General features: G+C 30.6%; 2 protein-coding genes across 7 annotated transcripts in view; both read left to right on the top strand.

Annotated features, from left to right (window-relative positions):
* LOC127065028 (serine/threonine-protein phosphatase 2B catalytic subunit 2-like) overlaps window positions 1-14157 on the top strand; it is a 184089-nt gene that overhangs the window by 52029 nt on the left and 117903 nt on the right. For all 6 annotated transcript variants that reach the window (XM_050996838.1, XM_050996837.1, XM_050996840.1 and 3 more), the window contains exon 2: window positions 11754-11957. In XM_050996838.1, coding sequence (XP_050852795.1) covers window positions 11754-11957 — 204 coding nt within the window. The remainder of the gene's footprint in view (window positions 1-11753; window positions 11958-14157) is intronic.
* On the top strand, window positions 7076-9064 carry LOC127065031 (uncharacterized). The gene is made up of 2 exons (XM_050996848.1): window positions 7076-7758; window positions 7959-9064. The coding sequence occupies exons 1-2, from the start codon at window positions 7690-7692 to the stop codon at window positions 8730-8732; spliced, it is 843 nt and encodes a 280-aa protein (XP_050852805.1). The 5' UTR covers window positions 7076-7689; the 3' UTR covers window positions 8733-9064.

The raw sequence follows: 14157 nt of genomic DNA, 5'->3' as shown, positions 1-14157 counted from the left end.
CTCGTAAAGCTTTACTCGTAAAACTTTTAGCAAGGCGCATCTGCTTTACGTGGATACGAAACGAGAGCGAGTTTTAGAGTGAAAGAAAGTGCTAGAAACACATTGAAAGAGAGAGAGAGAGAGAGAGAGAGAGAGAAAGGGAGAGAGAGAGAGAGAGAGAGAGAGAGTCAGAAAAAAAGTGAGAAAGAATGAGAAAGAATGATAGAGAAAGAGTGAGAAAGACTGAGAAAGATTCAGACAGAGAGAAAGAGAGAAAAAGAGAGAGAGAGAGAGAGAGAGTGATAGAGAATGATAGAGAGAAAGAGAGTAAAGTACAGAAAGACAGAGGAATTGTGGCACACCGGCACAGTGCAGCATAGGCAGCTGCTATTGCGAGCTACACGGATCAATATTCCGTCCGGTCCATCCTCTGACCCATATCTCTCTTTTCCTCTTACTTACTCACTCACTCACTCACTTAGTTACTTACTTACGTACTTACTTACTTACTTACTCTCCTTTTCTTTCTCTCTCTCTTTCTTTTTCTCTCTCTTTTTCTGTTTCTCTCTGCCTCTCTTTCTCTTTTTACATGCTCTTCTCTTCCACCCTTCATATTTCTTCGACCATCCCTCGTGACTCTGTTCCATCTTCGTCGTTTTCATTCTAACTCCAACTATTCTTCCCCTAACACACACAACGTCATCCTTCTACCCTTCTTCTTTTACTCCTCTCCTTCTTTTTTTACTATCCATTTTTAATATATATCTCTCTTTCTCTCTCTCCCTCTCTCTCTCTCTCTCTCTCTGTCTCTATCTCTATCTCTATCTTTATTTCTCTCTTCATCTCTCTCTTTATTTTCCTCCCCATCTGAAACGTGCCTATCCCTGTTAACTTATCTGCACAAGTATCATCCCCTCCCCTCACTTTTTTCTTCCTTCGTTTCTTTTCTTTCTTCTTTTCTTTTCTTTCTTTTTTCTTACTTCCTTCTTTCCTTGCTGATACACTGAGATTCGACGAATCTATCGATAACGCAACGGTGTTAGACAGATGGATAGATGGGTAGATAGATATTGAAAGAGAGAGAGAGAGAGAGAGAGAGAGAGAGAGAGAGAGAGAGAGAGAGAGAGAGAGAGAGAGAGAGAGAGAGAGAGAGAGAGAGAGAGAGAGAGAGAGAACATATTTCGTTTTCTGTTTAATTGTTCTAACCCTATCACGTTTCTTTCGATTCCTCATTTCTATTATCTTTTTTTCTTTTGGTTTAATTATTCTTTCTTTTTCTTTTCTTTTCTTTTCTTTTCGTTTTTCTCTTTCTTTTTCTTTTTTTTTTACTTTTCTTCTTCTCTAACGTTAACCTCTTATCACCTATAAAATAAACTTTCCGTATTTGTTAATATCGATTGTCTTGTTCTCCTTTTTTTTCTTTCTAATACGTAAATACGCATAAGGTGGATGGTGGAGGAATAGGAGGAGAGAGATTATAACGATAAATAATTAGAAGGATTTTCAATATCAAATATTCTGTTAGGATTAGGATTAGGAGAGGTATTATTATGGTAACAGTGCGTACAGATTGTTCATTTGTGAAATGTGAAATTATCGTGTTCGGATAATTTTAGGTTTGTTTTTTATCTTTTTTTCTGTTTTTTTTATTCTTTTTTTTTTTATTCGCATTTCTATATTTTTCTATATAAAATATATATATATATATATGTATATATATTCATGTATGTATGTAGGTATGTATACGCGTGTAATAACATGACGTTTCATAAAATTAATGATCATCTTTGTGCACCGTATTAACGTGATTAGTATTAGTTCGATTAGTTACTACGGTGCATGGATAACTAGTTACTTGACGGCTGTTAAACCCTTAGTCAACAACTAACAGTTATCTAACTCTCTAACTCTCCAATGTTACTATACGATACTTACCCTGTTTATTATCTCCCTACGATTATTTTGATCGACTTCTAACGTTCGAATTTTTAATTATTTTCTTTTTCTTATCGAATATATAGACATTACAGAAAAAATATATATATTTATATAGAAAACTTCTAGAAAAAAAAAGGAAAAGAAGAAAAAGGAAAACAACTAAAAAATTTTTATAGTCCATGAGAATAATTAGTAGTAATGTTTTTGCGATCTAATTAGCTGAGAGAAAAGCGATTAAGAGAAAACGACATATTAGAAAAAACCTCTCTCTTCTCTCTGCCTCTTATCATTGAATAGGGGAAGAGGGTTGATTGGAATACCTTAATACACGAAATTCCTTGACATTACATTATCGGTGATCATCCACCACCTGTCGACCCGTCTGTCAGTTCAAACGATCAATCCATTTGATCTGAGCTTACCGCACTTTGTTATGTATAGTTCTGTCACATCTGTTATGTAGAGTATATGTAACAGCAGTAATGGTAGTGGTAATAGTAGTAGTAATATTAGTAGTAGTAGTAGTGGTAGTAGTGGTGGTAGTAATGGCAGAGTGACAAAGCATTTCTGATTGGCTTCCTGCCAATTCTCTATCATATTCTTCTTTCTCTCTCTCTCTCTCTTTCTCTACATATATATATATATATATATATATATATATATATATATATATATATATTCCTCTTTTTCTATATCTACCTTTATCTACCTTACCTTATCTCTATTATCTTTTTTCTCTAACCAGAACTCTTTACAAAAGTATTTCTGAAAAGTCCGATGGCCATCTTTGTGCGTCCCTTAAACTCTCTTGATTTCGTTATATAACGTCGCGATTCGATCGTTTTTGCCTTCCTCCTTTCCCTACCTCTATCCCTTTGCCCTTTCTTATAAAAGTCCTTAAAACAATGCAGATACATATATACACACACACACGACGATCTTTCTTACATTATATCGTTTTTCGTTAAATTGTTCTTAAACATAGATATGCCTATTCACTGTGATATCACGATATTATTTTTTATTATTATTTCGTTTATTTTTTTATATAGAGAAAATTTAATGAAACTGTTTAGTCGAGTTGAAATATTTTTAGTTATATATATATATATACATATACATATATATAATAGTTGGGTAATATCGGTATATGTATGTCGAAATATTGGGTTATCGATGATCGATGATTTATTTTTTATTATATTATTTTATAAATAAATTTCTTTATTAACGAAAAACAATTTTAATTATTAGTATCTTTAATTAGGAAGTTTATTTATTCATTATTTTTTTTTAAACTCCACACACACACACACACACATATATATATATATATAATTATTTAAATATTTTAAATAGAAAATCAAGTTCGGTTTACGTACATATTTGCTTAACATTTATTTAAAATAAAATAATCAATTGTAATTAAAACGTGCGTGAGAGAGTAGGGTCTCGAACTTGTTTTACATCATTTACATTCTCGAATTGGTCGAATCCGATTTTCCTTTTTCATCCTCAATTTCATCCACTCGCACATTCTCGCATTGCACCCCTATAATACCTCTCTTTCTCTCTCTCTCTCTCTCTCTCTCTCTTCGATTTAATTTCTCATAGAATCTTTAATTATCAGAATATTTTTTCGATAGCGTTTAACATTAACATTTAACACATCGAAATCGTAGATATGGCCGGTGAGACACATACATACATACATACATACATACATACATACATACATACATACATACATACATACATACATACATACATACATACGTACATACATACGTACAATGGTATCGGCACTTTGAATATCGAGTAAATTAGGTATTAGGAAGTTGGTACCGTAGGTGCGTCCTTTAATCCAACGCACACATTGACAATGGTAAAGCTAATTGCACAGAGGGAGGGGGAGAAGTGGCAGAAGGGAGAAAGAGGGTTCGCGAACGGTTTGGTCGAGTTCTAATGAAGCTTTAAAAGGATTATACACCACGATTGCGTTTCGTGTCAACGACAGTTCGGATTTACGTTTATCTTTACTACTACTACTACTACTACTACTATTACTACTACTACTACCATCACCGTTAGTGTGAGTATAAATCGTCTAAACTATTTGCAGCGTTCCCTCAATTAGCGTGGATTTACGTGTTAGAAAATAGATTTCCCCTCTCTCCTTTCATCTTTCTCTTCCCCTCTCTAACGTATCTATACCCCCTCCACCTTTCTATCTCCCCCTCTCCGGAAAAGAAAAATCGACTGTAACTTTCGATACCGCCATTATCAGCAACCCCTTCCATTGGAATTAATGAGTACGTTAACGAGAATCGACAGAATCGAAGTATTACCTCGTCTTCTCATTAATTTTCTCTTTAACGATTATTTAACTTTTGTAATTGTCTCTCTACGCTTTATCAACATTTTTCGTTAACAGATCTCGATGTTTTACTTTTAAATCCCCTACTCTTTTTAAACGGGATACCCATCTTGTTTAAACGCGATTGACCTCCAATTTTTTTTTTCTTTTTCCATTTATTTTTGTTTATTTTCTTCTTGTGTTTTTCTATATTTTTTTTTGTTATTTAACTAAGAAGACCCAAAAGTCTCCAGGAATGACTTTTGACCTTTGTTAAATGTTATTCTACAAAAAACTCATTTGAAGCTCATTTAAAACCGTTTTCTTTTTTATTTCTTTTTATTTCTTCTCTTTTGATTCTCCTAAGTGGCAAAATTTTATTGCAATTCGAAGTCAACCCGTTCTCGAGTTTCTATAAGACGAGAGTGCCACTTTTTTGTTTCTGTTTTTTTCTTTTCTTTTCTTTTTTTTTTTTGTCGATTTTCAAATCGTGGAACTATCGAATTCAATCGCAAGCCGGAAAAGCGAAAATTGCGTCTCGAATAGCGAGCAATTGATTTTTATAATGCAATCACCTAGGAACTTTTATTCCGATTGATCGATCTATCGATTTTTTATCGATCGATTTGATACGAAATGCGAGAATATCTAATAGCTAATCGATTAATAAATTTATACAATCGACGAGATTTTATTAACGATACACACTCATGCAATCACAATACTCCTATCGAATGATCGGTCAATTTGATTTTGCTTCGCGTTTTGCATTTACATTTTAGCTATATTCCGATTACCTATTAACCTCGATTATTATCGATAACATGATAAATGCGATAAGAAATTATGTTCTATGGTATCGTTTGATAAAGCTATTCATTGCCATTCTCTCTCTCTCTCTCTCTCTCTTTCTCTCTCTGTCTGTCTCTTTCTTTCTCTTTCTATTTCACAGACGATATTAGTTCGAAATTTCGAAATTTATCGGGATTCGTTGTTACACAATAGGTGTAACTATAATTGGTCGATAGTTTCCTTCCTTTCTTTTCTTGATTTCTTTTTTTTCTTTGTTTTTGTTCTTTTTTTTGTCTCTTTTCCTTTTTCCTTTTTTTTTCTATTCATTTTCCTCTCCATAGGAAAAATGTAATTTTGATTTCGGACGATAACTTTTTTACGATTGTATAGAACTCGTTCAATTGACTTTTTCTCTCTCTCTCTCTCTCTCTCTCTCTTTCTCTTTTTCTCTTTTTTTCTCTCTCTCTTTCTCGCTCTCTTTCACTTTTCTATTGAATCATGTTGTTTGCGTTAGAACGAAGCTGAGAATGATGGCATCGAGAAAGAGTAAGGGAATTTTTTTTCTTTTTTTTTTCTTTTTCTTTTTCTTTTTTCACGACAAATTTCGTCCACGACAATAATATCGAACGATAGATTAGTATTTTATTTATTTATCTATCGCGCACGACGAATTAATTTTTGCTCTTTCATTTTTTATCTTTCATTTTTTTTTCTATTATTGTTCTTTTTTCTCTTTTTATCGTTATATCCTTGTCAAAGGCGAATCGAAGTGTGTTTCATTAAAGAAAGGAAAAGTATAATGGGAACTAAATATAAATGAATTAGGTCGTCTTTTTATTTCTTTTTTCTTTTTTTTTTTTTTCGAATTCTTGTACGAAATAACATGTGACAGACAGGGTCAATATATGACGCGTACGTGTAAGTAAGTAGATGTATGTGAATCTATTATTATAAAAATAGTCCGAGTCAAATATTTGTCGTTTTGAGATATTACATTTTTTTTTTTTTTTTTTTTTTTTTAACACAGAGAAAAAAGGAGAATGAGAAAGAGAGAGAAAGAAAGAAAGAGAGATGTACATATATATATATATTCTCTCTTACGATACATATATATATATATATATATATATATATATATATATATATGATACTTTGAAATTCGTTCATCGAGCCGATTAAAAAATTTTACGCCTACTCGACAGGACACGATACGTCCACTTGTTTTTGTCACAAAACCTATTTATACTCGCGTTTTTGGCAACGACACGAGAAATTCGTACGTCTCTGTCTCTGACTAGGTGTGAGTGTGCGTGTAGGTATGTGTACGAGAGAGAGAGAGAGAGAGAGAGAAAGAGAGAGAGAGAGAGAGAGAGAGAGAAAGAGAGAGAGTGAGAGAGAGAGAGAGAAGAAGAGGTGACGAAAAATTTAATAGCTTTTGACTGTTTTTCCGACGTTTTTCTTTTATAATATTTTATATATATATATAAATACATTTCAAATGAAAATAAATCATCGGGAAGTGCTTTTCGATTAATCGACTGTTCTGAATGAAATTTATCCAGTCGAATAGATACCATATCATCGAGTAGGTCTTTCACAATTCTATCGAAATTAATTAAATGAAATAACGTGTGATTAACGAGTACCTTCTGGAATGATATTAAATGAAAATTTTGCAGTCACAGTGTATAAGCACTTATGTCATAATATTTTCGTGAATCATGAATTCCAAGAAAAGAACAAAAAGGAAATTATTTCTATTTCATTTGGATACTTTTAATTTTTCTAAAATTATCGCTATCCACATTTGTAACGATATTATTAATACAAGGATAAAGAAGTATATATATATATATGTTTTAATAGTCATATAATTTTTGATTAAAATTATTTACTATTTAATTGTTTTATTAGATCAGGTTATCTAATTGAAACAAATTAGAAAAGAATAATATTATATATATATATTCTTTAATATAAAATTTGTGATTAAATAGAATATATCTTAAATAGAAATTTTGATTGTATAATACAAATTCTCTTATTACAGATTCGTTCGTTCGATGTATATACTAATATTGTATATCTATGTATAATTTTTGAACGATCAACAATAATAAAGGTCAGCCTTGAAATTATTTATCCAAGGACTTTAAATACAAAGACGCGTTGTCGTTTCTAAAGGATATAAACACAAGGTAACAGAGGAGAATAGTCGGTAGTTAGTTTCATTTCGTATTTCAATGATATCGGACGAACGAACGAACTTATATATCACGTATATACATATTTAATTCTAATATATTATCTTTCGTATTAAATATTATTATTAGAATAATCGTACATACAAATTACGAATTATAAGTGTGTTATTTTATATTATTTAAACAAATCTCCAATAGTTTCATTCTCGTTTTCTGTCATTTAAATATTGTCGACTTAATTAATTTTTATTAACTGTACGTCCTCGTTTTTAAACAAAATAAATACCGCGACGTTTAGTGTAAATACAAAGGGAGGGGAGAGAAGAAAAGAAACGAAAAAATAGTAAAGAGAGAAAGAATAAATGAACAAAAGAGTAGGATAAAAAATTCAGAAAGTTTGAAAATAATTAATTATTCGACATGTTTACGAACTTTCATCAAAAATGGAACGCGATGAGGGTCCCACGTAGATTGGATTCACCAAGAATGGTGAGATTTAAAAATTCTAAATTCGTTTTTTTTTTTAAAATAATCTGTTCTTACGATACATACATATATATATACACACACACACACACACACATGTATATATATTATGTATGTACGTATAATTTCTGTATTATAAAAAATATTAATAAATGAATAATACATGTAAAAAAAAAAATAATATAAAATAACAAACGATTTAGGCAAAGATCGTAAAAGAAAAATCACCGTCACCGGAACGAACGGAAACATCGGCAATGGTTTACCTATTGATGAAATCATCGATGAACAAACGAAAGATTCAAAAAGAGGAATCTCATCGGGGTCGTTACAAAATTTTTGGTGATCTTGCAAAATTACCTTGTGTTAAAAAACCAACGAGTAATACTTACAAGATGAAAGATTTGTCGGATAATATGTTCGAGGATTACGAAGATAAAATCAATTCTAATATCGTAGATGTTAATTCGTTCAAAGATTCGAACAACGAGATATTATTTCCCAAGGAAAGTGTTGAATGTTTGATTAAAAACGAGATAAAAGTTGAGAATGAATCCGTAGATGATGCTTTTCTTAATAACAATTCACCGATCGATCCTCGTCGATCAATTCAAACGAATAATCGAAAACGTTCGTCCGCTGTGTCGTGTTCGTCGGCTGAGTATCCTGTCGAAAAAAAATGGCGACCTAGTTCAAAGGAACATATCAAATCGAAGATAAAAACATCTACCCCGAAGAGGATCAAACAGTCTTCGGTGTCCGACATGAAAGAGTTGATGCGAATTACCAAAGCTTTTCAAAATCGAAGAGGAAGACGTGTACCTGTCATTTATGATAGGGCTAGACCAGGTCTTCCTATATTTTTCTCTTTCTTTTTTTTTTGTTCTTGTGTTTGTTTTTATTTTCGTTTTCTTTTTTCGTTCGTTTTCTTTTTGATTTCATATAGAAGTAATAGAGTACATATGCAGTTTGTGTAGTTATCTGTATTGAGAAAAGTCGACCAATTTTTTATTTTTTGTATCTATTTTTTCCTCTCTTTCTTCATTTTTTCGTTTTCATTGGATTTATAAATAAATACAAAAGATATCGATGCGTTAGAAGTGTGTTTAGTATTTGGAAAAATATATATATATATCAAATATATTATAATTGATAGTATAAAGTCAATTATATGTAAATAATAAAAATGCATCGCGCATAATTCATATGTATAAACGACAAAAAATATACACACATACATACACGTACGTATATATAAAATATGTATGAATAGATATACACACACGTGTGTGTGTGTGTGTGTGTGTGTGTGTGTATATATATATGTCATACGTTTAATACAAAGTAAAAAAAATATGTTGCTCGTTTATTTCACATCAAAGTGTATCAAATTTGTTTTTACACACACTTATATATCTTCGTTAGAGTTGTATCCTCGATTTAACACTACACACACACACACACACACACACACACACACACACACACACACACAGACATTCTCACTCATTTTCAAAGGTATTTTATTGCATACGAACATGATACCTACGATAGAATAGAACCGTAACAGGGTTAGTTATTTCTCTCTCTCTCTCTCTCTCTCTCTCTCTCTCTCTCTTTCTACCCTCTATTTTTCTTCTTTTTTTTTTCTAATAACGTTTTAACGACGTCACGTTGCATCGGCGTCGCGTTTACACGCGAACATCTTATTCGGGTTGAAAAGCCATGCAATTTGCTGCGGCGTTATGCATAAAAGCGACGTAGGAGGGTTTGCGGAGACGCTAAAGAGGGGTGGTAAGAGGGTAGAAGAGAGATAGATGAGAGAAAGAGAGAGAGAGAAATATATACGTACACGTACTAGTAGCCGGTAGCAGCATATTCTTTGTCCTAGAAAGAGTGCAACGTACTCAAAACGTTCGTTCTAACAAACGTTTGCGTTTCTCCGGTTAATTTCAGCGGCAGGGTAAACAACGGTTAAACACGGTATTACGGATCTCTGTTAGTAGTCTCTCTCTCTCTCTCTCTCTCTCTTTTTGCGCACAATAGATATCTCCTTAGAAAATGCAAACCACGATAAACGGTAGGTGGTTTAAAGAAAAAAAAAAAGTGAACTCCATTCAAGATTAGATACTGATTCGTAGCTGGTATACTACTGGTTCCTTGTTACATTCAATGTAGAGAGCTTATCGATACAACGCTGTATTAGCTTTCTTTATTTATATTGGGTGAACGAAAAGTTTTTATCATCTTGATCTCTCTTTTTTTTTTTTTTTTTTTTTTTAAGAGAGAAATTTTCTTTCGAGATTTCCTTTCAGATCTCGCGATTTTAGACTAATGTGGTTTCATTAAAAAAAAAAAAAAAAAATGTTAGGTTCCTGGGAGGTTTGATAATTTGCCTAACGAAGAGAGGAATGTTAATAAGGGGTGTTAATTATGATTGGTTTAAAAAAATTTCGAAGATTTTTTGTAATTAAATTTTTAACGTTACCTGGGAAGATTTGCTTTTGTACCGACCTTTGTTCTACCACGTAGAGATGTATTTATACGTTTATGTGAGTTCTTTGTGTACACTCGTGAATTTCTGTGGATATGCATCCCTCTCTTTCTCTCTCTCTCTCTTTCTGTTTCTACGTAAGTACGTGTGTGTATGTTTTATATACAAGTTCGTACGTAAATTTCAACGTAGAACAATCGTCGCAAGTTGTTCTGTTTCTTACATATATACGTACGTACATGCATACATGCACAGATATAGAATAAATGTTTATCTAAAGATTATTAACACGCGTTTTTGTTTATTTTATACGAGTTTCGTAGATAAATTTCTTTTGTAAGGACAAATACCCTCTCGCGAAAGTTGTTCTATTACATTTTTATATAGGTGTTATATCGTATTACAAATATTTATGCAAAACATTATTTATAATCTATTTATCGTTTAGATGATCTAAATCATTCGGAAGATACGATTCGTATTCGTATTATCTATTAAATATTTATCTATGATATCCCGTTACACAAGTTTTATCTGTATTAAACACAGTTTATTCGTGAGGACTATATTAATTATTTTATTTTCTATGGAATTAATTATAATTATTCGAAACAATTTTTTGGAATTGTTCGTGCGATATGGATGATAGTAGTATTATTATTCGATCGATAATATATATATATATATATATATATATATATATATTTTATATATACACATATATATACATATATATATATATGTATGTATGTATATAAGTTCGCAAAATTATTCAAATAATGATACATTTGAATGAACGTTATTATATTATATAAACTGCATTATGCATTCTCGATATTGCACTTTCATAAATAAGGTGGGGAGTAAATGTCGATAGAAACATTTGGGTCAATTTTAATTGCAAATTGTTTCTAGTGTAAATAGGGAAGCCGAATCAATTCGTATATTATTAAATAATTATATTGTATTAACATATGATATCCATCACTGTTACGTGTTTATTTTTTCTACATTAATATATATCTTTTTTTGTTACGGCTCGATTGAAATTTGAATTAATAATTTATATATATATGTATATATATATATATATGTAAATTATTAATTGCAATAGACAATTTGTAACATTATCAGTGAACATCACGATTATATCGCGTTTAAACGATACATTAATAATACAAAAATTATTAAAAGAACAAATTTTTATTCTTCTATTTCTTCGACAGTTCAAATTCGTTGAAGCGAAGAATAATAAAATTATCCGAGTTAAAAAGAAATTGGTCGAAAAAAGAGAAACAACAAAGACAACAAAAGGTTGTCACGTAAAAAGAAGAACCATTTTTAAAATCATTTTTTGAATACGTCTCTTGAATACTTTTCTCGAACGAGAGATACAATAAAAAAAAAAAGAGAAAAAGAAAAAACTAAAAATAGAATGGCGATTAGAACCGTCTGATTTTGCTGATTTTTAATTTGTTCCTTTTTTTTTTGTATTTCATCTTAGATGTACTCTTTCCACCGTCGCACAAGCTGACAGTGGCTGAGGTTTTCGATTCGGGAACGGATCGGCCGAGACCGGAAGTCCTCAAGCAACATTTCACTCTCGAAGGTAGAATCGACGAAGCTGCAGCCCTTCGTATAGTCAATGATGGTGCCGCCATTTTACGCTCGGAGAAGACAATGATCGATATTGAAGCACCGGTAACCGGTAAGTTTCAATAATTTATAAATAATTATAAATATTTCGTTCATATTCAAACATTTATTTAATTTATAAATATTTCAATAATTTATAAATCGATATACAATAAGTATTTCTTTTTAGATAATATTAGAATATTTCTCTTTAGAAGGTTATTTTATACGAAAAGTGTTTAATCTTTTTATCTTCAACGCATTGTCGATCACGATCAAATATAAATATATATATATATTTATTTATTTATTTATTTATTAATGTTTTTCTTTATACATACATACAATTCATGTAACTTACGTTCGTATTACAATATTAATAACATTTTGTTCAGTCATTATTTATGATATTATTTATCCCATTCGATATCAATGTGTTTACTTACTTAATTTTGATTTTAGATTGTTATTCTTTTTTTTTTATAAATTGAATAAATTGTTTGGCTATTTTTAATAAAATATGAAGTATATATATATATATATATATATATATATATATACATCGTAAGGAATTTTTTTTTTTTGAATTTTTAATACTTGAATAAGGACTTTATAAAATTTAATTATTGATAGTTTATAGTCAACGTTATTAATTTAGAAAGACGTTATTAATTTAGAAAGATGTTATTAATTTTTGTATATAACAAAGTTGATCGACAATGTGTGCGTTAAGAATCGAACATATGTTAAATATACATAGCTTCGTTTATATGATGATGTAAGTGAGTGAACGAGTGAGTCCATCTATCACAAGCGTAACCGGATCTGGTCCAGATTTTCAGCCTCATTTCAGTCACGTTCGTGATGATCCATATATGAATGAATTTATTTCACAGATGTTAACAATATGCAGTAATTCAGCTATTTTTTATTTTTTTATTTTTTTTTTCATATAGAGCGTATATATATACATATACATACATACATATATCTTATAAATATATTTTTTAAATAAATCTTTTAAATAAATGGTCAGCTATATATAACAATATATCAATACGTAATATATATATATATATATATATATATATATATATATATATGTATATATGGTAATCGTTTTATCATATGTTAGATTTATTTTAGTTTGGTAACATGATCGATATTATTAGAAGCAAAAAACCTTGAAAAATTTGCAATAAATCTTTTTTTTTTGTAATTATAAAGAATAGAGAGAGAATTTGTTCTCAGTCTGTCCTAATAGCTTTTTTTTTTTTTTTTTTTTAAATTATTCTCTACTTTCCTTTTCCTTTTTTTTTCAACTTATTTCGTACACAATTTTTTTTTCTAAATGATAATTTTACAATATATACTTGGACAATAATTTATCAATAAAATCGTAGACATTATCGATTTATTCGAATAATTCGAGTAATTAGATCAAATAAATCTATCGATCTCTGTTACAAAATTACAAATTTGATAAAATTCACGTACATGTTTACATTTCATATAAACTTTTTTCTCCCTTTGTTTTCTTTTTTTTTTTTTTTTTTGAAAAATACACATACAAAAGGGTGATAGAAAAGTTTTAGGTGATTGTAAATATTAAATTGTTATTTTTTGGGGGCTGGAGAATTTTTGGGCGATTGAATTTTTTTTTTTCCAACAGAGTTTCGATTTAGAAACTTTTAGGGGTCCTATCCACCCTATATAATAATTACAAAATGCTCGCACAAATACAAGTACGGTTTAACTCGGTCGACTCGCGATACAGATTCGTATTCGACAAACTACGTCGTTTCTCGACCGCGATTCTCTCTCTCTCTCTCTCTCGCATATCTTTTGTCCCTTTTTTATTCATCGTCGTCGTCGTCGTCGTCGTTGTCGTCGTGCCAGAAGGCAACCGTGTGTCCGTCACGTGCACGTTTTCTCGTTCTTCTCGTTCTTTTTACAGTGAAAAAAAGTTACAAACACATAAGCATTCTTTCTAAGGGACACACACAGACACAAACGCGTGTGATGTCCGAACAAATATCTCTCGACTGTTTGAAGTTATAATAAAATTTTAATAAAAAAAATTTGCACGTCCCTGACGTCATTAACAAAGTGCACGTTAAAATTTTTTTTCTTCACTTATTCTCTCTCTCTCTCTCTCTCTCTCTCTCTCTCTCTCTCTTTTTTTACTTCTGACCTTTTTCGACATACGCGAGGGTCAATATTTTTTTCTTCTTCCTTTTTCTTTCTATTTTTTTTTTCACGCTTTTATTTTC

Source organism: Vespula vulgaris, chromosome 7 (assembly GCF_905475345.1).
Source record: "Vespula vulgaris chromosome 7, iyVesVulg1.1, whole genome shotgun sequence".
Taxonomy (NCBI): Eukaryota; Metazoa; Arthropoda; class Insecta; order Hymenoptera; family Vespidae; genus Vespula; species Vespula vulgaris.
Note: the sequence above shows the minus strand (reverse complement) of the source record. Positions and strands in the feature narration are given on the sequence as shown.